Below are 27,625 nucleotides of genomic sequence, written 5' to 3'. Positions count from 1 at the left end.
GGCTTCCATAAAATGAGTCCACATTTTGAACACATTCCTCTGGCACATTTCCAGGAATATTGAGAGCCTAATGACCAACCTAAGATGAATAAAACTTAAATTTCTCTCTTAAAAAACACAAGTCATGCTGAAACCCTATGTCGGATGCTGCAATGTTTTTGTTGCTGGCACAATTTAGAATTTAAAATATGATAAGGGAAAAAAAAAAGACAAGAGAAGTTTGGAGTGCAAATATTCTTTGGTTTACTCATTAAAACAAAAGGACACAGCAAACAGCAAAAACACTGGCAATTAAATAAACAGCAAATTCTTTATATGCTTCCTAACAAAAAGTCTTTGGCTGTTTGAAATGTATTAACTTCATGCTTTTAAGTACATTACAGTGTCTAGAAAGTCACATTTTTTATCCCCAATGTCAAGGCAGAGAGAAGATGAGGAAAAAAAAGGATAAAAGGTAGGAAGTAAGAAAAGAAGAAAAATTCTTTAAAATTCCACTTTTCCATTAGTTAAATAGTATATAACACAATGATAACACTAATTTCTGTTTCTACTTTCATTGTACACAAAGAAAATTGGCTTGCAATTTATTTATCAACTTTGGTGAATTCACATCAGACTAGAGTATCGAATATACTGACTCACATCTTTTTGAAAAGAATTGCCACCCTTCCAACCCCAATGACTGATTCTATGAGTCTACTAGCAGAATTCTAAATATCTTAAGGAATTGCACAGAGAAGTCACTGTGTTTTATGTTATCATAGTCAGAGTTAAAATTCTGTACCACAAGCAGTTTCTTGGGAATTCTCTTCCCCAGTTCAGCTGTTTTCCTGTAGCTTATTCCTCATATAATCCCCATGTAGTCAAAGGAAGCAAGCACCTGTGCAGGCCTATAAGGATCTCTACTTGGGAGATCCTGCCTTGCAGACAGGAAGTTTTCACCTCTGAGCTGGAGATGCACAAGCCTGCTGTTAAGACTCTATGTGACAACATCACTGATTTTATTTAAAACTCAATGCTCCATAATGGCAACACTAGGAAGCGGTTATCTGTGCAGAGAGCATAAAAGACTATAACTGAATCAAATATGTCTATTTTACAAGTAAATGAAAGAAATTACAGAGTGTACCATCACCACGATAGCCTGTTACCAACATTACTGGATTCTGATAGTTTAGAATTAATTCTGTTAATCTGTGAAAGATGTGGATTGTCTGACAGCATATTGTTTTGGTTTGTATATCTATCTTGCAAGACTCTTACTCTACTTGAACCATTTTGTTTGATTGTCTTTATCAAGCTGTTTCCATAGGCAAAGCACAGTAAAAAAAGTCATGTGCAGTTTTTCTTCCAGATGGAATGTGAATAGCAACAGATAGCGCATAGTAAGAAATCAATTAATAAAGATATTTAGGAAAGATTTGTCATAATGTAAAAAAACCTCTTTGCATGCTCCCTTATTCCTTCATAAATCAACAGTGTTCCATCTACAAATAACTCACAGGCAGTCACCTCTAATACAAGTACTTATATGTTACCCTCATCTAGCATTTTGTTGACCCCATCACAAAGTTTCTGCAAATGGATTTTATAAGGTCCAAATGGATTGTACAAGGCAGCCAGGAATTCACAATCAGAGAAGTGATCAAACACATTGTTGACGCGTCCGTGTGACTTCGCAGTTAGGTGACGCTGAATGATTTCATGAAGCAGCTCTCTACATTCATTTAACAGTTTGGACAAAAAGTTCCTGTCAAAGGTATAATCCACCTGATGGAAACTGACCACGGTCTTAGCCAGCTGATGAACCTTCTTCTTGAATTTCTCCATCAGGGCTAGTTCATCCTGATTAAATTGGTTGTTCCTGTAGAGAATTGCCAATTTGAGGACTATTTTAATGAGGTTTTTGATGATCTTCTCTGCTTCTTTTTTATTTTGTGTATATTCCTTTGTAACTCTGTAGAGCTCATCTAAAACATCACTGCTCGTATCATCGATCAAAGTAGTTGCTATTGATTTTGACACCATTTTTCCAAGGATCTTCTTCTGGGCCTGAATGGCCAGACTTTTAGAGTTGAAGACATCTGTGGCCACTAGGGGAAGAAAAAAGTCAGCAGTCAGTACTTCCAAACAGACAATCTCTGGACAGCAAGTTGAGGAATATTTCTATATTTATATATTCACAATAGTCTTACTAAGTGTCACAAAAATAATGCAATGTAGTTGCAGAAAAACCCATATTTTAAATCCCTCAAACTCTCTTCTTTTTAGGTTTACATTCTTTCAGACTGTTTTACTTTTGAGAAAATACCAACCAAACTTGTTCAGAAATGGTTTAGAAGATCTCTGTATATATGGATTGATGGAATTTCAAATTGAGGCAATAAAACTGCCTTATTTGATTAGATGAGTCACAAATCTAATCTGATTCTTGCATTCATTATGAAATCTGACACCGGGATTATTCCAATGTCAAATAATCACTGCTACTCAAATAAAGATGATAATTCATCTTTATCATCTTTATCACGAAGCGACCATTACAAAGCCTTTTCCTGCTTAGCATTTTACATGATCAGTGAATGCAGATACCACACATTTTTAATTTTTTTTTTTTAGATATCTATTTTATACATATCTATAGATATCCATGCAGAAATATAAAAGACAAAAATCCATGGCCAGCAAACAACACTGAGATTCTCTGGATGAAATCTGAAGACACTAGTTTTCAGAAGAAAAGCAAGTACCAATTAGCATTTCTACGTCCTATACTTTAAGCAGTAAAAGCAAGACATTTACTTTCTAGGGATTGTCACAACAATTGTGAGCACTACCTTTTAAAAGTATCTTTCTGTGATCAATGAAGTAGACCCTAGACCATATTTCCACCTCTAAAACTATGTTTGATTGCACTAATACGCCCAATGACTGTACTTTTGTCCCTGTACAATGACTGTACTTTTGTTCAGACACTTCAAAGACCCCAAACAGTCCTTCAGAGACCTGACTTGTGAAATGTTATCACATGTTCTATTGTCAGCAACAATTTTTAAAGCCTATTTCCTTGGTAGCACTCTCTCCATTAAGACATACATGAGTTGGTATTTTCAGGTAGAATTTCCTGGGAAATGGCTGCCTTTGTGCTGCAGCTCTCCTGGAGTCTCAGACGGGTGAAGGAAGATGACATCTGCTTACATTTACTATACGTATGAAAGATTTGCTTAGCAAACACAGGGACTGGAAATATTTTCTTTTTTTTTTTTTTTTTTTTTCTTCTTTTAATGAAAACATCAACTCTGCAGATGTCAGACAGTAAGTCCCTGAATTTGGAAAAGGTTTCCTCTTAACTGCTGGTATGTGGGCAGCTGGGTGTGTTCAGATTCAGGGTGCCTCAGGGGCTCCAGCAAATAGAAGAAACTTGTCCTTCAGGACATGAAACACAAATCTGTACTCTTAATTCAAGAGTGTCTTTGAGAAACTTAATAACAAGCTCCTTTTTTATCATCCCATAAACCTTCAAGCAGGTTTGTTTGTTCAAAGTTACAGCGCATATCAGTATTTTGTTTTGAAGCATGAAGCGTCTGAGCACATTTTCAAAAATCTTTACTACAAGAGGACACTCAAAAACCAAAGAACCCCTTGTTAACTATCTTGGGCAAAGCACTCAAGATCACAAGACAGACACACTTCTCAACCACAAAGACAGAGAAAACATTAAAGATGCTGAGCAGGCATTTTGAACTGAAAAATATTTGATTTGCTTTCTGTGTTTTTAAAGCTTAAACTGCAATGGTTACTATTAAAATAAAACTAATTCAAGTTTTCCAAAAGGTGGTCAAATGTCAGAACTCAACAGCCAATGCTTTACAAAGATCTACCAATGAATGATAACTTTCTTTCCCTTCCAAAACAGGAATGTCATAACTTTTATTACTAAAAGTCTTCTTATTAATGCTCACAATGTCTTCTTTTTGACACTTCACACAGAAATAGACGTTCCTACTAATAACAGTTAGTGTTGTGATGTTACCTTCCAAAATTTGCTGAGAAAAACTTACATGATACAATAAATATATATATATTTTTAAGCATTCCTTCCCAGGAAGCTGTAGGCATTCTTATAAAATAATATCTCCACTGTAATTCCAGCGTGAACAATTCCATATTTCTAAATTCACAAAACTTGCCTCCAGAAAGTCATGCACATACTCAGGTATAGTTCTAATATCATAACCTGCAAATTAGCAATTACAAGAAACTGAAAATGTGTCAGTATGCAAATATTTTACAGTTTTTCAACAAAAAAACCCTCTTATATTACATAATTTTACATTTTACAAAGTACAGCTCAACATGTAGTTACCTTTGCTAACCAAAACAGGAATTGCTCCATTCCAAAAGCTGCTGAACTCTTAATGGTATTTTTCTAATAACTGCCCAAGTTTTGTGGGTATGCAGCATGGCTTACTTTCTATCTACTTTGCTACAAGTATACCAGAAGTTAGCTTCATTTTCCCTGTGCTGTTACATGGGTTCTAATTTAATTGCTAAATATGTATATTTCATACTTCAGTATTTCAGCCAATCCAAAAAAGGAACTTGCTAACTCTTTGTAGTTTATAATCAGAATTTTTTCTCCTTACCAATGACTGAAAGACTTAAAATGTATTTCATGTCTTGAATAAAACCCTAAGCAGCTGGATTATAGAGCTTCTTCAGAATGAACGTGCATACTTCCTCAAATAACAGTAAAACCATTACTTACTTGCTCATCTAATACAATTGCAGTTTTTATTGCTGTCAGCAGAAAGAGAAGCAAAATATGCAAGGTGAAGACTGGCCTGTGGCGTATTTACTCTGGTAAATCCAGCGCACCCTTTATCTTGTGCTTTGAAACATTGTCAGAAGCAATCACAGAGCAAATACGGGGTTTTCCTCCTCGCTCTAAGGGCAGCTCTTCTCAGCTACCTTTCTCTCCTGCCTGAAGTGCTTCATTTTGCCTTGGCACCTCAAAATGCAAAAATACATCTCAGTGGTTTCACTTCCCCGAAGAGAGAGCTGAAAGGAAATTGCAGCGCTGGGCAAGCGCTGCAACACTGAGGGCTGCTCCTGCCAACTGGAGCAATTCACAGACAGGGAGGGAGAAGAAAGGTCCTGTGACTCGAGAGGACAGGTGATGTGTCAAGAAGAGGTTAAAACATTAACCTGGTGTCTGCAAGTGGAGATGCTCAGTGAATCAGAGGTGCCTGACTCAGAGGTCGTGCTGGGAGGGCAGCGCTCCCAACTGAGGGCTGCCGGGCACCCTCTGTCAAACCTCTGACTGCAATGTCAGACACGAGCACCTGAAAGTGCACCTTTGTACAGCTGCTTAGGGATGACTGTATGCAGCCACCTTTTGAAAGTCATTACAGTAGCCGGTCTGGATGTCTGGCCACACCTTTTGTGTTGACAGGCTACATCCTTGCACTTGAAACTGAAATAGTGTCATTAGTGACCTGCAGGTAGTCCCACTAATTTTAAGCATCTCACAGTTTGGTTTACCTCATGACTGCTCTTTAGAGATCCAATTTCTTTCCTCTGTGGTTTTATACTCAACTTTTTAAAAGGTTGTCATCAAAAAACACCCCTTTGAAATCAATGGGATGTCATTTTCTGCACAAACTACACAAATAAGATTATGTACAGCAAAGCCATGCCTACAGAGAGGAAAGTAGCTCAAGAGGAAAGGCTCTCAGACGAAGTCTTGCTTCTATTGCTTTGAAATTCACAGGATCAATCTTGGGAATAATGCAGACATCTGCAAAATCTCCTAATTTATTATTTAAGTGAGCAAACAAGGTGCTAGAGACAGCCTCCTGTGAAAGCTGTGAGCTTAGTGATTATGAAACTTTTTGATTTTCAAAGCCAAGCACACAGTATATGTGTTTAACATGGTATTTTGTGAATTAAAATGAATAAATACTGGACATGTAGAATTCTGGATGTGTTTTTCCCCAAATATTTTACCATATATAGAGGTTTTCCTTAAACTGCGATGGAAGTGTAAACTTCCAGTGAAAATTTAAAATTGTGGTTAATTGATTCCCAGGAGACTCCTATAAAAATACAAGGCTGCAATGCTGACTTTTCCCTCACATGGAAGCTAGCACACCTCCCTCTGTACTGTGGCAAATTACTATTACACTATTACCACACACCCTACGTCTCAGCTTTATTAAAAAAAACAAAACAAAAAACACAAAAAAGAAAACAAAAAGGTAGTATTTGGAAAAAAACACAACTTTTTTTTTTCCACAAGACAATAGTCTGCAGTAGATTCAACATCACTTGCAGCTGAGTGTACGCAATCTCATGTACATTGACAATGAATACTTGAGTCACAGAGTATTTTTAAACTTCTCATAGTGAAGGAGCAGAAAAATAAAAAAGCATCTGGCAAAAAATAACAGTGAACCATCATAAATTCCATGGTTAAGTCAAAAACTGAGCTTTCTGAGCCTCTCTGTGTTGATAGAACAGTCCCTAAGGAAGAGAAAATATGACTGTGAAACACTGCTCCCTGAGACCCAGTTCTCATTTTAGTGACTGGCACATCACGTGCTGCACAAGTAAGACCCAAAAATGATGAGGGTTTTTGGGAACAAAAACACTGACATGGGCTTGAGAGGAAAGAGACAGCACTGACTGAGGGCTTCAGGCAGCATTTAAAAGACCATCACACAGCCTTGAGAAATACGGGAATGGACGTCCTGCCAGGAATCCTGTGTGTATGTGTGTGTTTGCCTCTCTGCAGACTGTGTGAGAGCTACAGCTAAAAGCCTGCACATGCCATACAAATTGCATGTTCAGTCAGACTCCTGTAGTGAAAGAGCATCATTTCCCTGGAGGGAGGCAACTTGAAATCAAGTGGAATTAGCGTTATGCTCTCTGAGTGTATGTGACTATGAGTCATGCACCTCCAAAATCATGAGATTGCCTAGATATGAAGGGATAAAAGAATTACTGAATTTTTAATCTTTTTTTTGCCTTCTGCTTTCTGGGTCTTCACAGGCCTATTCTTGTTTTCAGGAATGATACAGGCCAGAAATGTAAAAAAAAAACAAAACAAAACAAAACACAGAAGTATATAAATATAGGAATTCATGTATAAATACACGACCTCAGTAAGGTAAAGCTCCAATGGTAATAAACTACAAGAGTTTATTACAAGTCCTGAAGTACAAAATAGTCAGAAATAGTTATAAACCTGTTACCAGGGCTGTAACAATTTTCATAATATACTTAATTACATGACAATATGATTAAAAAACATGAGTGGTAGGATACAGACTATGAATTCTTCAGGTATGAAGAAGGCAAGTTGATTTTTTCTAGCTGTCAAATGATATATATATATATATAGCCTCTTAATAACCATTTGAGTGAGTCACAGTTTAAGAAAGGTTTTTTAATGTTGTTTTCTTTTTTTCTATTTTAAGAGGAGAGTCAGTGTTTTGATCCTTATCTCAATGCTTCAAAGTTTCCTGGGTGAAAGGTATGTTAAAATCCTTACAATCCTCCCCAGAATTCTTCTGGAATTCCTTCCAAAAATACAGCAGCTCCCAAACACCCCTTCAGTATAATGGCCAGTCTCCACATTCACAAGCATTTGTTCACTTATTTTCAAAAGCTGACAAGAACAGAGGCTTGTACCAGACATGCAAGACCAGAAGCACTCAGGGAGATTTCACCCTTCAACCTCAGACACCAGGACTGCAGCTGCACACCTGGCTGAGGGCAGGAGTGGGAAGAGACCAGGATAGCCACAGTTTATTGAAAGAAGGACATCAGCAGGGCATATAGGTTGGGCAGGCACCATCAGGAAAACCCAGAGAGCAAACGGCTAAGTGCAGAAGGAGGAATGAAAAATAACCCCCTCAAACAAGGGCCCCGTACAGTACTTGCTTCTTTCACATGCACCTCTACTTTTTAAATTCATGTACACAAGGTCCTTATTGGAAGACCAAATATTTTACTTGGCACCTTGTGTTTAAAAAGAGGGATTTATATATGAATACCATTTTTAACTAGAAAAAGAAAAGTTTAAACTAAAATTTTCAATGCATACAAAGCATTCTTTCATGAGTAGCATTTGCCTATATTTCTCCTAATAGGTAAAGTAAATTGTACTAAATTCTGTCTTGCCATAATTGTTACCAACTTGAGATCGTAATTTAACATGAAAATTTAACAAGCAGTCTGCATTAATTCTAGTATTCACACTGGAAGACCTTCAAAAGGAAAAACACCCCATCTGAGGCCAAGCCTTATGAATGGCAAATATTGCACGAGCAGTTTTACTGGATCTGGAAGTCAGCTATGAGGCTGAAAGCACTCTGGAGCAACAGTGAATCAAGAAATTTCAGAAAAAAAATCTGGCTAATGAAGCAATTTTGAAAATACAGAGTATGTCTGATCTGCATACTCATACTGAACGTGAGCATATATTCATCTGCAGAAACATGGGAGAAATAAAAGCCAGCAAACACCATTTAGAATGCATCTTTTTACTCAATAAAGTGCTCAGTAAGTCATTGCCAATATGTTTGCAAAACACATGTGATATTGTTATATGCCTCTGGATTTTGCTATTTAAATCTAACATTAATATATTAAAATGCCTGAAATTTTACAAACCGCAAAAGATGATCCACATTCTAGCTGCAAAACCAAACCATTAAAAAACCCAGAAAACAAAATACACATTTTTGGTCAAGAGGTGAGAAGAATTGCCAAAAAATGTACCTGAAGGTTAAGGCAAGAAAGGATGCTATTTCCAATAAGAATGTTGCAGAGTTTTGAAGTCCCATGGGAGCAGTCAGTGACAACAAGTTATTCTGGTTTTACATGTTTGTGCTTCCCACAGCCAGCCTGTGCATCACATGATACATATACTGTAGCTGATTTAGAAATTTTAAAAAGCCTCCTAAAAGCCATTTCCCCCAAAACCTCTTAATGTGTTTTACTTAACAGCATAGCTTTAAAAAGAAGAAGAAGAAAAAAAAAAATCAGATTAACTACTGTTGACTGCTTTCAGAATATTTCAGAATACACTGAATATTAAACTGAGAAAATGACAATCACGCAGAGCAGTGTGATGAACTTAATCTGGTATTTCAGTCCTCTGCCACCATTTGTTATCCTTGTTGGAATGTAACAACTGGTGCAGTGCTGTTAAATACGCAGCCTGTGTACATCAGCTGTTGGCCTTTTCAGGGCTGTATCTTGTTCCTCTGTACCTACCAGGTGTTCTTGCAAAGTGAACTTTGTAATACTGACAAATCTTCTCACAGGAAATAAAGTCTATCTTATGTCATTCCTTCCACTCAATCAAACGCAATGCAGGTACTCCGTATTTTGTCCAACATTAGAAACACATACCAAATTGCAGCAAGGAAACAGTGCCAAACTCCCTAAGCCAAGTGGCACCCAAAATCTGAAATTTAAAGAAGGGGTACCTAATCGCTCTTAAAACCATCCTGAAAAAAAAATAATGTTTTCTCACAAAAAAAATAGACCCCAAAACACTTAGCTGTAGGCACAGGAACTACATACATATAAAAAAAAAAAAAAAGTTCCTGGCCTGAACACAGAAGGAAAACCTCAGAGGCCAGCAGCCATGGAGAACTTGGAATCCATTGGAGAAAAATAAATTTGACACAGGGGCCAAGGGTAGAATTTTAGATTAAGATATATGTTGCAAAAATGCAATTGAATGGAAGGTCCAGACAAGATGACAATCTGGCATAAGAGGGACAGGGAACCCAATCTCAAGGCAAATGGCCATCAAAATGCAAAAGGCATGTATTTGAAACACAGGTAAAGAAAGTCAAAACAGAGGCTTCAGAGAGTTCAAATGATACAGAAGTTTGTGAGGGATCTCACAATGTCTTTGAAACTAGTTAACAATGTTTTTCCTGTATTTCTAGTTCTGGTTCTCTGCTCCTCTCCTCATCAATCTGTAGCTACACTGTCTGTTTCCTACAGAGAGGATGGGAGTCCCTCAGTATCTGTCTTTCATTTTAATGTTTAAAGTAGGCTGGATTGCTACCACTCATTTTATGTGCGTGTGTGTAAAAAATACATATATATACACACATACATATTTATATATACATATACATACAAACACACACACATATATATATATATATCAAACCACAGCTACAGGCCAGATACATAAAATCTAGTAGTGATTCTCATGGCTTTCAGTTCTCGGGTGTCTGGTTGGTATATTGACTTACAATATCAACATTGAAATGTAGATTATAAGACACAAAAGAACATTCCATCTAAGGATTTTACTTATCAGATATCAGCTGTTCTTTAGGCCTAATACGCTAGTGGCACCCTTCATCTCTTTTTCAGTTTTTAATTTTTGACTACCATTTTTCCTGTGTTGTAGCACAAAGGACAAATTTATGACATTCCATGCATGGCTGTGCAGAGAATATGTGCTTTGTCTATCTTCCATACCAGTCACTCATGGTAGCTTCCATGATTATGGAAGACTACACTTGGTGGCTGAAACAGTCATTTCCCTGTACACCTAACATGTTTACTTTCCTCTTCCACAAGGAGCAAAATAAATCAGGCCCTGAGTTTTAAGTTCTTTTTCCCATTATTTAGTAGCTACAGCCTATTTCCTCTGTATCCATGACCTTTATCCAAACATCCAGTCATGAAACAGGAGGTTGAGTCTTTTCTCTTCTTCTTCATTTCTCTACTCCCTTGCTGTCAGATCAAAACAGGCTCTGGAAGACCCAAGCACACAGTTTATCTTTCATAGGTTTTGCTTTGACTCCTCTTTGCTTCCACTAGGGCCACCCAAACCTAATCTTTAAAATATTTGACTTAACAACACCAAAACTCTCAAACATAAATTAAGACTGTCAAAACACCAGTCCACCTCCCCATTTATTTTAAAAGTTTGGTTTTGCTTTCACTAATGTCAATAAGTTCTATTGGAATATAAAACATAAAAGAAAAATTAGGCCTTCAGTATTGTTAGCAACTTAATCTTCTGTAAAATTGAATCTTTGGTTAAACATTATGTCTGACACTGTCATTCTCTTTTACATCAGGATACAGAACTTTGTTATCCAGCAAAGCAGTAGTAATCCTATTTATTTTTAAAGGTCACAAGTGTATTTACTGACTAAAAACTGGACAGCCTCCAGAGGTTCCTTCCCAGCCTCTTCTGTTATTTGTAAAACCTGCAGCTACTTTGTCATTCTCTTCTTGGGGCAAAGCATATGAGACTTGATTGCACTGCTTTTTACAGCTGTTGACTGCTGCAGAATTTGACCATTTAACTTCTTTACTTTGCACTGGCCTCAAATGACATTTTCAACTATGCAATGGACAGCAATGATCAGCTATGAAAGGACATACAATAGCAAGAAAGGCTGTTGTACCTTGAGATTTCCAAGTTTATTACCCATAGTAAGAAGGAGGGAATGCAAATTTGAACCCAGAGAAGGAAAGCCCTCCAGTGGTGATTAGAAACTCCATCAGTCTATATTTCAAATATTTGCACTGAAATTAAAATAGCAATACTTTCTCTTTTCCTCACCATCCTGCTGTCTTCTCTTCCGCAGCTGCATGGCATCAAGTAACAGGCCACAACAAAGGCATCAATATTTAACTGCAAGTTACTGATTTTGATACCAACAGCTTGTTGCAAAGAAAGGTGAGTTTAAAAGTACATCCAAGATGCAATTTCTTGCACCAAAGAATTTAAATCTCCAATTTCCAGCATTGAGGACAAGGCTGTGAGCTTGATGAGGACATCTTACCCCAAGACACCAGAGTCAAACTATATTCCTACCCCTTCCTGAAGTATTCACCATTTCTGTTTGCAGAGGCTCAAATTTATGATCCATTGTTTCAAGTTCCTAAAGTCAAGTCTACATCACTATTTCTCAGTGAATGTTTTTAAAATGAATGGTTTTAAGTGAACAGAAACATCCATTCATTTTCTTATTTGCAAGTAGTAAAAAACAGCCCTTGGAATCAGCTGAAATATTTGCCAGTGTCATCTGGTCACTTCTGTTAATATTGAACCAAAATTTTAAAATTAGCTTTGTAGAATAGTTTTGCAAAGGGGACATTGCAAAAGCAAGACCATTCCTCATGAAAGCTTCAGGTTTTAAAAAAATGGAGTTTCCAAATTTTTCAAAGTTTTCTCCGCTCATCTTTGAAGTTAATTAAGTGGATGCTTGTCTGTGCATGCGCTAAGTCAGTTCTTTATTAATTCCTGTATGAATGTAAATATTTTGGGATAGAGACTTGAGGGTATCACATTCTTAGAGATCCATTGAAATTACAGGGCAGTTAGCAATGCCTTAGAGAAATTTGCAATTACTGGCCTTTTTAGATACATAAAATCATTTGTATCGAATTCTCTACGCTGCTTCTGTTGTAACAGTTCCGTAGGGAAAATCTTGAATCCCAAATTCCCCAGACTGAATCCAAAAGCCACCCAGAGATGCGAGCTCTCAACTTCTCACTGCCTGCCAGTCAGGCACTAGAAATGAACCACACACCAGAACAGGTACAGGGAATTAACTGATGAAACTGAGTCAAATCAAAACCCAGCCCAGGCAGGGAATCTTAGGGATAAGAACAAAATTTGTGAGAAAACAACCCGAAGTTATGAATGTAGAATTATTATCTCAAAGAACAGGTCTCTCGGTTTGTCTCCTTCTCCTTCAAAGTAAGACTGACTCCAAATAACAACGGGTTTAAGGTTTGTGCTTTTGCTGATACAATGGTTAATCAAGTTTTTGGCCGTTGCATTTCATTGCTAATCCCACTGTGTATCCTGTCCTGCAGTCATAACAGAAGTGCGTCCACAGAACAGGAAGTGTACACCTACCATTAAAAAACACAAGCAACTCATCAAATACAATTATGCAAACCAAGAAAACATGAACATCTGTAACTTTCAGATTTTCCACCATAAAAAAACACCTTGTTGTCAATATGCATAAGTCTATTGTTCATATTAGGGTTACTCATTAATGCAGAACAGCCAGTTTAAGCACTCAAATTTCTCATAAACTCATAAACAGCAATTACTACTAATAACTACCACTGCTGGATACTGTTGCATCTATGAAGTATCTAACCAATATGCAAACATGAAAAAAAGAATCTTTAAATTTCACACACACACAAAAAATATCTAAAGCCATTATGAAATAGATTAAATTATTTTAGTCTACTTCTTTTGAGTATGGAAAAATGAAAACCAGAAATTGTTTCACAAAATAATATAAGAATCTTTCAAACCTCTTTATGAAATGCTGTCCCCTTATTACATTTTGCAATCAAATTGCAGCCAAAATAATTCCAGAAGTTTGAAGTAACACCTACAGTATAGTTTTCATTTTCTTTATTTATTATTAGAGGGACACTAAATGACTGAGTGGAGAGGGGATGCATTTCACTTCTCAAAAATCAACATTTAAGAACCCTTCTGAAATTTAATGGAAGATTTGACCAAATGATAAATTGATACTGATAAAAGAAATTATGTGTCTTTTTGGATAAAATCTGCAAATTACAATTAGTGTTTCAGCATTACATTTTCCTTAAGCTATTCCTGGCTAATGTATAACAAAACACTTAGAAGCAATTCATTTAGCCTGTTACTACTCTTGGAAGTTGAACTGGTAAAGAATACAGCTTTACCAAATGTATCTGTAAGGCACTTCCCTTACCCAGATACTTTTGATTCTGCAGAGATTCGCTGACTTTCGCTCTTCTCTAACCTCTGTCTCATTTGTGGCTGTCCATTTTTTGCAAAGTTCCCGAGGAAAACAACCCAAAGGTGTAAGTACTATAACACAGAAAATGCTGTATTATAAACTGACAGATAAATGAAAGGAAGACTGGGAAACTAAGTCTCCAGTACAACAAGCAGTTTTGGAAGATGAAAAAGTACTTGTAGAACTTGAAACCAAAGTCCTTTCTTCCCTTATGTGGAACACTGTGAACAGTATCGGGCTACCCAGTATCTCCCCAAAAAAGGAGCTGACAAGCAGGAGCTGACCTGAAGCAGAGCCTACAGGCTGTAACCAGCATGGTTAGGGAGGTGGAGCACCTGATACCAAAGATCTGTTGAGTGCTAGGTTTGATCAAAATAAAAGTGGCCCTTACCAACATGTGTAATTTGTTACTGAACAGTTACAGAGTAGACAGAGCCAGGCTCTTTCTGTGGATGCACAGCAAAAGAGAAGAGGGCAAGAGTCACAAGCAGCATCAAGGGGAAGTCTCATTTGCAATGACCACCCTCCTAGCAAGTGTGGCCAAATACTGAAGTACTAGAAAGTGGTTGCTAGAGAAGTGGTGGTACCACCACTCTCAAAGACACTATAAGTGCAACTGGAAAAAGTACGAGCAAATCATCTAACTTTGAATTTGGATCCAACTTTAAAGCTGGCTCTGCCTTCAGTGGATGGTTGTGTCCAGTGAGCTCTAGAAATTCCCTAGAGCCTCAGTTAATCTATAATTCTCTCTATCAACTAGATAGCTCAAGGGACTGTATCCTGTTTGAAACTAAGCACGTGAACCTTGCAATTCCTTTTGGATTAAAAGATTTGATTGCGTAAGTATAATTATATTAATGGAATTTTCTCAAAGCAATCTAGCATTCAATCCTACAATCACAGCTAAATGATTAACCTGTTAAGTTTCAGTGATTCTCTGAAGTAATCTGTCAGCTACAGCCCATGTTTATCCCATGGCTTGTGCTCAAATTACCACCTAGCTTCCTCATCTGATCCAGCTGCACAGATTAATAAATACATGAGGTACAAAGTGTCCTGCAGAAAACAACTACTCCATATGGACTTCCAAATGTATTATACAAGAAAACCACCAGTTCAACTAATTAAATTCTAAGCCTGTAGGAAAAGCAATCAGAGTGGCCATCTGATCCACTCACAAACAGGTTATCTAAAAGATGACCCTGATGTGGCCAGGAAAATAAAAACAACCATTCTTTCAGTTTTGAAGGGGAGAGGTGCAGAGCTTCTTACAGAGTCTCATGGCTTAACAGCCTGGAGTCAGTGCTTTTACTGATAGATTCAAGGGCCCACATCTCAATGAAACCACAGCAGCTGTGCTACAAATAATGGCAGTTTTTGTTCTCACAGCCCTTTGTTTCCTGCATCTTGCTTCATTAAAAGCATTGTTGCCCAAGCTACACACACACACACACAAAAAAAAAAAATCTAGCAGTTCCAACTTGCCTGTGTACTGTACTCTTACTCTCCCAAAATTTCCCATTGCTTCTTCTTGTAAAAATTAAGGGTTTTTCTTCTTGGTTTTCCTTTTCCCCTGCTATATGTACCTCTGGCAATGCTTTCCTCATGCATATGTGATATGGCTTTACAGCACCTGGTTAGTAATAATTCTTTCTAAACTCTCACAAATTTATTTTTTTTTCCTTCTTTCCTGTACTAGATGGATGCTTTTTTTCCTATCACCCTGTCCTATTAATAAATCTAATTAACTATAGAAGGGATTGCACAAACTGCCAGTAATGTCAAGCATTACTATGATTTACAAAGCTGTGTACGTGATATGTATAGCCAGCAATCTTTTCATTCTCTTCATAAGCAGTAAGAAAGTTATCTGTGAGATAAAAAAATGTTCTCAAATTGAATATTCAGTATCTCTGATACATCCACTGGGGCCAGATGTTTCTTCCTGCTTCTGAACTGAACTGTCCAGACTACTACAACAAAAGGCCCCCGTTTCACTGGGCCTAATGCTTTATGAAGATTATTGTTTTGACAGGGGAGGGTAAGCAAATAGCAGGTGAAACAAAGGAAGCCCACATTTTTTAGTCTTTGGGGAGAGATCAGAAGGTGAGTCAAATCTGTGGGGTTAAGCACTAATTCCGTGCTCTACTGCTACAGTTTGGATTTCTCCATTCACTGGCATAAAATAAAAAAAGGTTCTAACAAATGCTGGTTTTGGAGTTAGTGGGATGGAGAATGATGCATTACCAAGTCCCATTGATGTTGTAGACGGCATAAGTGGACTGTAGGAGCACAAGAGCAGTTGATTTGTTGTCTAATTGAATACAATTCTAGCTTGGAAAACACTCATACATGAGAGGTGATTGCAAAATGTCAAATCAAAGACAGGACTATTTACAGGAGGGAGTACTAACTTCTTAAAACAGTGACTGCTCTGTGATTTTATAACCCTTGTGTTGCTCTGAGTTCTAAAAGGAACAAAACAGGTGAGCTCATTCTTCAGTAATCTCATTTGGATTAAAAAAATGCTAATCATGTCTAAAAAAATCTCCAAGCACTTGTAGGAATGCAGTGATCTCTCTCTCTCCTGAAATGTGGTATTCAAAACTAAGTATGAAAAAGGTGCAATGCAGGCTCTCACTTGTGTCTGAGCTTGCAACACAATATCCATTGTTTTACAGGCTATGTATTACATTCACTCTGATATCTGTTATTATTTTACTTTACCTTTGAGATATCAAGGCTTCTCCCCTGTTATTTTTCTACATATACTGCATAAAACCTGTAGAATGAAGATGAAGTTCTCCAGAGCTTTACATAAATTACTGTTTCCCTCTATCGAAGAACTGCATTCACATCACAATGATTTTGATTGGTATTGCCATGTATTTTAAAAGGTGCACTCATGATAATTTTAACATGACAGCATTAACATTCCCTTCAGCTCTCAAAAAGGAATTCAGTCAAATCAAAGCCTGAAACCTTCCATGGTAGGTGACATGCCACCAATCAACACCAGAATGAAATGATGCCATGCAGTTAAATGCTATAGTCTTCTTATGGACTTTAACACACAATTTGTTTCATCTGGGGCAAAAGCAATGAAAACAAGAAAATGTCACAGGGTTATTTATATCACGACAGTTGCTGGAATCTGTAAATGCAATGCAGATTGATGCCATACAGACACATGCACATATTTACCACAGCATTGTGGGATACAGACGAACACAAAGATTGTTCTGAAGTTACTGAGCAGCATGGTGGGAGCCAAAAAAACCTGTTTCATGTTACCATTCTAATATGGACCACGAAGACATCAAAGGCAGAAGCTGAAAACCCCACATACACTGCTGCATACCCTATATCCAGCAATTAGTATAATATATAGCAGGGTAATGCCTGTCTTCTAGCAACATCTTTTTATTCTCTGTTCACGTTAAAAAAAATTAGATTTTACTTGAGGTCAAATGCTCTGCCTTTATTTGATTAAGTATGAAAAGAAAATCTTTAAGAGTTTGCCATTCAAAATTAACCTTGATTTTGGATTTCATTGCAACAGTGGCTATAGCTCATTTTTACAGTAGTAAAGCCTACAATCTTGGATCTTGTCATGTGGATTTTTAAAAATAATCCACACTAAATCTATTTTTATTGACATCCCAATGTTCTGCAGTTACTGCAATTCCCTTGTCGAAAATAGCTGAAAGTGAAGTACTGCTCACTTCAGCATCATATCATTGGCAGAACATACACAATGTTCAATGTTATTACTGCACCCTCAACTCTCCCTTTCACTGAGGCTGATCTTCCAATACATGGTCTGGGAGTCACATCTGGAAGCTACAAGTGAACTTCAGAGCTCCTCACAGACCCCTGTACTAGCTCCTGGCCACTTGAGCATCTCTGGAGTAAGGAAAACAAAACTGCCTATGCTTACAAACATCATTAAACCAACATTCTTCATGGAGCCTTCTCCTCCTTTCACTTTTTAGCTTGTAGCAGATTAGCCACAATACCCTTCATCACTATCTTTGGCCTTGAAATGTACAGAATCTGATAAAACACCTATTCTATAACTGTCCAGCTATTCCCTCTACTCCTTCCATAATCCGTCACAAGCCTTTACCTCCTAATTCCCTTGGTAGACCATATAGTTTGTGAGTAAATCAGAATTTCTCTTTTAGAGTGACATTTAGTCTTGCACCTGAATGGAAAATCAACCACCTCCCATTTGGTAAACCCCTTAAAAATTATATATCCTCAGTGTCAAAAACCTGAGCCACACATTTCATTTGAATTTGTGAAGCATCCATTTTCTTTACGCAAAAAACAGTTTCTTCATGAAACAGAGCTTGTTAGTTGAAAGACTGGCTATTTTGTGCTACATACACTGGATCACTATAAATACACAGGACTGCATTTTTCAGTATTTTATGCGTCTATAAATGTTCAATCAGACTAGGCAAACTAGTGTAACAGCTGCAATTCTACATGTTTACCTGTTAATCCCAGTTTTTATTCACATACACACTTGTCTCATGCATTTTCTAAGTTGTTCCTTTAAAGATTTGAATATATAATCAGGGACACATTTACAGACTGACTGAAAAACCTTCTCAGTGACATCTGTACGTCATCTTCCCACAATGGTTACTGTTTCATTTTCCATTGTAACACATTAAGAACAAAGAACAGCAAAACCCAAATATTCCCCAAGTTAAAAATAACTAATCAAAAAGCTAGCCTTGTTTTTTTATCTGTCTCAGACACCTGCTTCAAATGCTTTTTTTTTCAGCATGAAAATCCTGGCATTTCAAATTGTTATGAAGAAATGCACAAAACAGCAATCCTATTTGATTTTAAGAATCAGTCATCTAAGAAGGCAAGACATTTCTTCAAACAATAAAATCTACATTTCAAATATAGCCAGCTTAGTAAAACTGTCTGGAGCTTCCTGTATGAAACCAAAGGATCTCAAAGGATCTTCCCTGCTATAGCATGCAAGCAGACCTCTCCTGCTGTAAAACTGAGGGATAATGTTCACATATTCTCTTCTTCAAACTTTCTAAAGAGAAATAATTTTTACAGCTCTTCTTTTCAATAAATCTGTCCTACAGAATCTTCTTTGGGGAAAAAAAAAAAAAAGCTGCCTTTTGGTTCAGATATTTATTTGACAAGAAGAAAAATATAAGGATTATTCTTATCAAAACAGAGGCTATTGTGCTCTATTACTTACCAGATTTTACTAGCATTATTAGCATTGATTTTGATTCAGTGCAAGGAGACTTTTTTGGAAATCAACAAAATCCTTTTCTAAGCAAGAAGACAGATGTCCCTGGTAATGTTTTATTCAAGTGAAGGAAATTGTACAGACTGTGAGGGGAAAACCACCTTAAACATTCTGAAAAGTTCTTGTTTTCACCAGACACAAAATGCTTAGGTCGGCTTGCTGCTTGCTTCTCTGATGAGTTTTTTAAAGTTGTTTTGCTCAGCCATACTGTATCTCTGTAGGTATGAGTCTCCCTAAGGACTATACGTAAGCATGAAACATTAATCCTATTCTAAAAAATCCAGCACACAACCCCACCACTGCCCTGTTTCCTCATCTATATAAATGTTCTTTTGTATATAGGCACTTTCAGGAAATTGGCCTCCTCCTCCTCCTCCCCCGCTTGCTCCCCACTGTCCGAACCCCCCTCACAACCCCCTCCTGATCAACGCTAGGGAATAATTGCATTTTTGTTGGAGCACTTCCAGCCCCTCCACACGTCCCACTCCAGGAGCAGCAGCACGCTGTAGCTTTGGCACATTCCTCTGTTTTAACACACACACACACACTTATGAACACTCATCTGCAGGGAAGTAAGTGGCATCAACCTTATTCCCAAAATAATGACCTTTCACTTCTCCCCCATGCAACTTCCTCTTTTGCTGAAAAATACAGGGCTTCCAAATGAAAGAAATGATCCTCTTTCGACATTTGGCTATCAGTGTTTTGAAACACCGTTTCTTCAACTTATCTGTACCCCGGGTGTGAGTAAATTACCCTTGCCGAGACAGACAGATATCCCTGGGTGCCAACACTTCGCTCACTTCACATCCTGCAAAATCGGCAGGACCTCGAACAGTTTTGCAAAGGCCTTTACCCCTCCCCTTTGAAAGGCCTTTTCCTCCCCGAAAGCTAAAGAGAACAGAAAGTCTCGTCCACGCTCAGAAAAGCAGCGTGCGTATTTCCCCTCCTGCGAAAACAAATAGTTAAAATCCGTACCTTCCTTGGGGTCATCGGCTTCTGAGCTCATGGTGTCAGGCAAGGCTCCGGGGACCGGACTAACGCTGACTGCGCGCTGAGATGCAGCCGCAAGTCAACTTCTCTCCCTCTCCCTTTCTCTCTCTCTCTCTCTCAGAGGGAAGGGGAAAAAAAAAATAGGAGGGGGAGAGAGAGAGAGAGAGAGCGGGGGTTTTGAGGGGAAAAGTCTACGAATTCAGCAAATCACAACTCGAATACACAATACTCGAAAAGGATCCCGCCCCTTTCTCAGCTACAGGCAGCGACTGTCTGAGAAAACAGCACCTTCAGAGGAACCCCGATTTTACTCGCCAGCTGTTGCCGTTTATAAAACTTACTCTCCCCAGTCTGTAGGAAGGGTGGAGTTTTCACTTGTTGCAGCTTGCCAACGTGGTATGAGGAAGCAAGCAGGGGAGGCCAAAAAAGCCCTGAGTGCAGAGCAGTGTCTGATTGCGGTGACTGACAAACGCACTGGGTTCCCTTAACTCGCAGGAAAATCTATTTTAAATAGTTTTATTTTTAAGCCTAAATTGTACATTTCAACACTGTTTGCTATCTGGAATTACTTCTGTAGCCTCCGTAATTACACTGACTAATACTGGATGACTTAATACGTGCTTAAAGATGAGAAGTAGCAGCCCTCTTTCAGGTAGTTAAGGCGAATTAATTTTCTTTCACTCAGCCTCAGCGCATGGTGCCATCCACCCTGAGATCAGCAGTTCACCTTACATTCTAGGAAAAACTATCTGGTTTCTTTGTGCTCCGGTTGCCCCACACACATCTCAGAAACGAGATATTTTTAACTTCTACACGATGCAGCTTTACAGCAAGAGAACAGGGGGCTTTTGCAGCCACCTCACAGCTTGCAGTGCGTCACACATGCCATCAGTGCAAAATCAGGGGGAATTACTTGGAAGCCTATTCCCAATTAGCACAGCCTCCAGGAAAATCATTGTCCTAGGGAACCGTCTTCCCCCCTACTTACTCATTTAATGTATTTTTAGCACGGTGAACAGGACAAAACCTCGCTGGAAACACGACAGCTCTGACAAAAGGAGAGGTGTGTTCTCTCAAGTGAAGGTCTGATGGCACTGCCAGCTCCAACACGCAATCGGATTTCCCACCTACCTCTGTGTCTCAGAGGGTAAAACGTGTGGGCCTGAAGGGCTGGCAGGGTCTCCCGGAGGTAACACCATTAACAGCTATTAACAGTTAGCAAATGTCTTACTGGAGTCAGCTCCAGAAGTGAGCGCATTTCACGGCGAAGTCAGAAGGAGCCAAAGCTCCCAGCTAGCCGCTCTGCACTGGGACACAGAGGAAAAGAAAATAAACTCCTCAGATTGTAACATTCCCTCGTTCTCGTTAACACTCACAAAGCTGGGAAGACCAGATGTAGGTAGGATGGTCTTGTAAATGACAGAGTATGAATTCTTTACCTACAGCAAAGTTTCTCTGCGGACTGGGGCAAACAATACCTCAGAATGTATGCACTTGAATCCTATTTGCCGTTACTTTATGATAAGGACTGTCCTCTGCCATGTACTCCTCCCACACCTAGGAAAGACAGATTTCGTTTTATTTAATGGCTTTTGGTGACACTGCCAATTTCTTGTTTTGCAATACACATAAATTCCATGGGTTCCTTAAAGATGTTCCTTAAGAAGCTAGCTGTCATCTACAGGCCTTATCATTCCCTGCGGTGTACAACACTGCATCCTTGTAAACACAGAGAATGAAATCAAGTATTACCCTAATTACAACACTGGAGTAGCTAAAGAAGCCACATTTTCAAGGTAAAAAAAAAAAAAAAAAAAAAAAAGGAAGTAAAAAATTAAATTAAATTACTAGTTTGAGGTAATTAGGAGATTAAAACCACTCAAAAAGCTTCACACAGAATAGACAAGGAACAGGAAGAAACATAAGGTTAGTCCAGAAGAACTGCAATAGCCTCTGGGGTCCTTTAATCAAAGGAGGTGTTGTAGAGAGATAGGAATATAAACCAGCATCAAGATCTCTGCATGATCAGATTCACATATTAGATGGATGCCTTTTGTTATTTTAGATGACAGACAGGCACAGAGGGATAATAAGACTTGCGATTAAATGTCAGCAAGTTCTACAAATTAGGATTTCTCAAATCTTTCTGAAAATTTATACATCACTGGATAGATAAAATCCAGTGATTTTATTTTGGTTCTTCCCCACAGAATCAAAATCACGTTTCATCATGCAGTCCTGTTACTCCTGCATACAGGGTCTCAATTCAGACTCAATAAATTGTTTTTTCTTTCATTTTGGTTGTTAGCCTTCTTAAAAATATGTGCACTGGCTGAAAAGACTCCAACCTGGCTAAAGACTGGTTAGATATGTAATTTTCTGCTCTCAGGTTAAGCAGGGACTGGTATTGATATACAATAATGGTAAATCCTCACCTTTTTCAGATTCTGCACCCAATCAACTTTAATTATTTTACTTAGAAAAACAGCAAAAGTAACAGAATGAGGCAGGTTAAAATTAAATAGTCTGTGAAAAACACTGGAGCCTAGGTAGCACATGACACTACATCTATAGGGAAGTGACATTCATCAAAGCATCTAGATTGATCTGGATCCCATGGTGAGTAAAAAGCCCGGAAACCCCAAAAAAATCCCTCTTTAATTGTAAACCGTGCATCATGTGATTTGGAATAGAAATGACAAAAAAAAAAGACTAAAATTCCAAAAGCATAATTAGTAGGTGCAGCTAAATTTCATAGGACAGATTCTGTAACAGAAGAATAACTTCCTCCAATGAAGGCCTAAAACTCACCACACATTTGGACAGACACCATTGTGGAGGGAAGGCCAGAATTCCCAGAGGAAAATGAAACTGTGTGCAACACAAAAAAAGTAAAAATAAAAACTGGGATGACATATTTCAGTGGCTAAAAGCCTAAATGCTTCAAAGCTGGGTAAGACAAGAGGAGAATGGTGTTTTCCACCCTTCTCTGCTGAAACAAAAAAACTTCTGGTTTTACTTTGCAAAAAAATTTAGCAAGTTTTGGTTTGGCTTGGCTTTTAACTCATCATCTGTAAATTGTCCTGACTTCTGCTAAACCCTAAGGGAGGGTTACCACAGCAAGAGCAGACTAGAGCCAGGCCCTGGCTTACTACAGTAGCACATGGGGAATTTGAAGGGATGGGTCAGCACATCCCCTGTACAGGTAAAAATCCTGCTTGTTCTGTGCCACAATCAATGCTGAGACAGCTCTCTTTACACAAGGGTTATTTCATTAGATACAGAAGCTGAAAATCCTATTATGTATTTTGTAACTGTATAAGATAAATAGTAAGCATCTTCTCAGCAAAAAAAATTTTAAAAAAATTTAAAAATGGTGCTAAAATTGCTGCCAAGAAGACTCTGAAATGTCAAAAAAGACTATCATGTTTTGTTTCATAAAAAAAGAGGAAGCAGCACTACTACCAGAAAAGTATCAGGAAGAAGCTTTCAAAAGGAGGCAGCTACCATGGAAGCAAGACTATATCTTCTACTGCAAGAAAAACCCTGTTCAGCTCTAGAACTGTTCTACAGAAGGACATGGTAATGTCACACTTCAGACATTACTACACATTTAGAAAAAAACCCCCAAACTTCCCCATATTTTGTTAACATAATTAAAGTTGTCTGGTGAATAGCTTCTGCTCTTCTGGAATGGCACATTCAATGGATTGTAAACTTTTAAACAATAAAAAAAATAATAAGATCTATGCCAAACTACAACTCTGACACAGATGATAGTCGCTAGTCCTTTTCCCTAAGTCAGTTGTGTCTTTTGCTGACTGTAACTTACTGAATTATTTGATGCCACATGACAGACTCTGACAGCAGATGAGGAGATCTGTATTTCCCACCACACTTCCAACTGTGAGGAAAAGGTGTACAAGTAAACTCTGCACGTGATATGGAAACAAAATGTTGTAGGTCAGATTCTCTTACAGAAAATAAAAGTAACTTCCCACAATGAAGGGCTTTAAACCCACCACACATTTGGACAGAAAATGTAGCAGAGGGCAGGCCAGTATTCCTAGAGGATAAACACAGAGAAAATTTTTGCCATTTTTACTTTTAGCCACAGTAAGCTGTTGTACCTATTTCTGGTACTAGAAGTTTGGATTAACAGATTTTCAGCATCTGAGGCTCTTCAATGCATGTGGATTATAATTACATGAGGCAAGTTTTCACACAGGATAAAGAGAACATTGGATACTATCTTGGATCACTCACATGTATTTTTTTTATGTATTAATTTTTTATATATTTGCAAAATGTACTTGGAAATTATGTGCCACACTATAATGCATTTCACAAATTTTCAAGCATTTTGACTTTTTCTCAAACTAATGTTCTGAGAGGGAACAAGATGTAAGTTTGTTATATGTAAGTCTAAGACCTTCCAAGCAGAAAAAAGGGTAAAAAAAACCGTATTGGGTCTGGTCTGCATACATGTATCCAAACATCCTCCCCTCTCATAAAGGCAACAAGATGCTTACACAGTATCTCAGGGGGGAAAAAAAACCAAAAAACCATACAAACAACGGGGGTTTTTAACTTATAGAAATAAAAGGAAAATTGTTAAATTCAAGTCTGGAAGCCATGTTGAGATATCATTAGGAAATTAACTATAGCTATTGTTTCTGCAAGTCATGCCCTAATAACTTGGAGAATTTACCTGAAAGATCATTTCACAGAAGTTAGTGATTGAGTAAGCAGGCAAAGACAGCACTGAGGAGTGCTCTTGACTTGCTCCTTTGCTCTTTTCCTGCATTCCTACTGCAATTCCAGTATCATTACAACCTTTCCCTCAGGCAGGCAGATCATAATTGCACTGAGTTTCAAGATGCACAGATTTATGAAACAGGAAATATTTTCATTTTCTAGCGCTTCTCTGCTAGTTCAGACTCGTGGGTGAGCTCTCAGAGCACTGAGATCTTACAGCACAAAAGCAGGATCTGCTGCCTCTTCCAGCACTGTCCATCTCCTAGGATGCAGAAATTCACCTGCCAAGCTCTCAGGTGCCCAAGGGTGCAGCTCGGACTTGCAGCCTGTGCCTTCTGCTGCTGGCACACACGGGCACGAAGCTGCACACAGACATGGTGTGTGCAGGATGGGGCACGGGGACAGCGCGGAGAGAGTGGCACAGTCACAGGAAAAAAAAGTGAAGCTTCAGCTTTCTTGTCGAAGCAAAGAATTGTATTAAGCCCGCTTTATCTAAGTTGTTCTGCTTTCAGTTAATGCACTTAAACAGCTGCACGCAGACCAGGCAAACTGGGAAAACCAAGAAGTTATTTTAAAGTTATTTCCTAACCCAGAGGTAAAGCAACACCATCTGTAGCTGTATTACTTCTACTATTGCAACAGAAAGTGCAACAGGCACTGTCCGTGAGGTGTGAGCACAGCAAAACCAAATTCCAACTCTTATGCAATTTAATTATTTTGGAGTTGAGTAGAAAAAAAATAAAATAAAAAACATCTTGATTAGCTGTGTGATTTTAATAGGACTATTTATACAGTTTGTAAGTAAGAATATCAAGTACAATAGCCTCTCTGTTGCTGTAGTCAGATTTACTACTTTGTTATATCCTACCATAAACAAGACATATATCAAGATAACCTAGACAGTGCTTAGCTTATGATCAATGTCAAAAATACTGTTTTCAGCACTAGTCGGTGTTTCCATGTAACAGTGCAACTCTAACATTTTAGTAAAATGTGGTGCAGAATTTTAAACCAATTTTTCAACATGCACATAACCTACCAGGTAGTTTTTATCTTAGGAAAATTCAGCCCACCTAAAGACAGAGAAACGAAATAAATAAAATGTTAGCAGGTTGAGCTATAATCCAGATCTGAAAAATACGTGTACTCCTGGGTTTGGTCTGATTGTTGCTGCTTGTTGTTCCTTAACTCGTTATTTCCCCTTTGCCCAAACACACTTCAGGCGAATGCAGATTTCTGCACTTGCTAAAACACAATACCCCCACCTGTTGGGGAAATCCTTGCATAATACTCCAGTGTGTGTTTCTACCATTTGGTTAATAAATTATAGAAGTTAAAAAATATAAATTAAGAGATTTTAAAAACATGACATTGTCACCTGATAATTTTACTAGAGGATCACTCAATGGCATTTGCACCATGCTTGGCATCAAGCATTTCATTCTATTCTTCTCCCCATGCTGCTCTCCTTTCCTTTTTCTAGATCTTCCTGTTTAAACATCCATTCTCCACTTGCTACAGGTGTACTGAGGTCTGTCCATACTTTCATTTCCAAATGGTACAAGCAAAATATGGCAAATCTGGTGCTGAATGAACCCACACCACACTGATGGTGTGGCCCTTCAGAGTGAGCAAACCTAGTGCTTCACCACAGGGTTAGCTGTACAGAAGTGTGTCTGAAGACCTCCTTTTGACAATGAACCGGCTGAATGAGCAGCGGTATGTGATGGCAAAGGAATGCACATCAAGCCTACCAAGTGAGGAATAGGAAAAAACAGACAGATCTTGGGCTCCATATGGATGCAGTTAAACTTCCCTAACACACAGTCCTCACCCCAGCTCCTGAAAGAAAATTGATGGAGAGGGGGCAGGGAGACGCCTGCACAAAAGGGCTCCATAAAGTTGCACCTGCTTTATATTGAACATAACTTTGCTACAACATTTGAAAGTCCCATCTCTGCAATATCCATGACCACATTTATAAATATTCAGAGCTAATAGCAGAAGAAGACATTGTGATAGTAACCACCTTGCAAATTGTCAAGACAGCGTGCAGTGTGCATCTTCCAAACCACTGTCCTTGTCACAAACATGTTGGTATTTTAAGTTTCCAAATAGTGACAACCGCTGTTTTTAAGCTATTGTGGACTCCACTTAAAAGCTCATGTGGTTAAGAGGTCAGGAAACTCCTTTACTTAGCCTAAAAATTAATCTTTCTTCATAAATTTTAGCTGCATCTCCCGTTAATAGTTGGATTATCAGTCACAGCACCATCTCGGCATAGGCCTGGGATGGTGGCTCAGACTGATTCTTACCTTTCAGCTTCACAGTGATCATTACTTGTTACAGAACAACACATTGCCAGGGTACAAGAATGCTCTCAGCTGAGAAAGGGTTTCACTAGTGTATTGTTTATCTTTCAAAATCTCTCTTAAAATTCACACACAAAGCAACACTGTGACTTCTGAGATGTGAATTCTGATGTGATTCTGATTTCTTGTCTGTACATATCATATTGCCAAACCCCACTAAATAATAAGAGGTCTTGTAGACATAGATATCATGCCCTGAGAGTAGCTAACCTATCCAGAATTTAGCAGTTAGTGAAGACAAGTTTTCAGTGCATAAGCAAGAAAAAAACAATTCCTGAAGAGCAAACATATCAAATAATATTCAATGGGTTGGTTGTTATTGTCATGGCTTAGCCCCAGCTGGCAACTGATCCCCACGGAGCTGCTCACTCACTCCTGCCCAGGGCTAGGGG

At 38.2% G+C, this 27,625-nt stretch overlaps 1 protein-coding gene across 4 annotated transcripts in view; it reads right to left on the bottom strand.

Moving 5' to 3' along the window:
• Window positions 1-217: 217 nt before the first annotated feature.
• Window positions 218-27,625, bottom strand: part of TNFAIP8 (TNF alpha induced protein 8) — a 35,638-nt gene continuing 8,230 nt past the window's right edge. For 2 of the 4 annotated variants that reach the window (XM_033520460.1, XM_015615031.3), the window contains exon 2: window positions 218-2,093. In XM_033520460.1, coding sequence (XP_033376351.1) covers window positions 1,528-2,093 — 566 coding nt within the window. In that variant the 3' untranslated portion in view covers window positions 218-1,527. Of the gene's footprint in view, window positions 2,094-4,768; window positions 6,255-20,088; window positions 20,425-27,625 lie in introns of those variants that run through there. The other 2 variants (XM_015615030.2, XM_015615033.3) reach the window with 2 other exon arrangements.

The sequence above is a fragment of the Parus major genome, chromosome Z (assembly GCF_001522545.3).
Source record: "Parus major isolate Abel chromosome Z, Parus_major1.1, whole genome shotgun sequence".
NCBI lineage: Eukaryota > Metazoa > Chordata > Aves > Passeriformes > Paridae > Parus > Parus major.
This window is presented reverse-complemented; position numbering and strand designations above follow the sequence as displayed.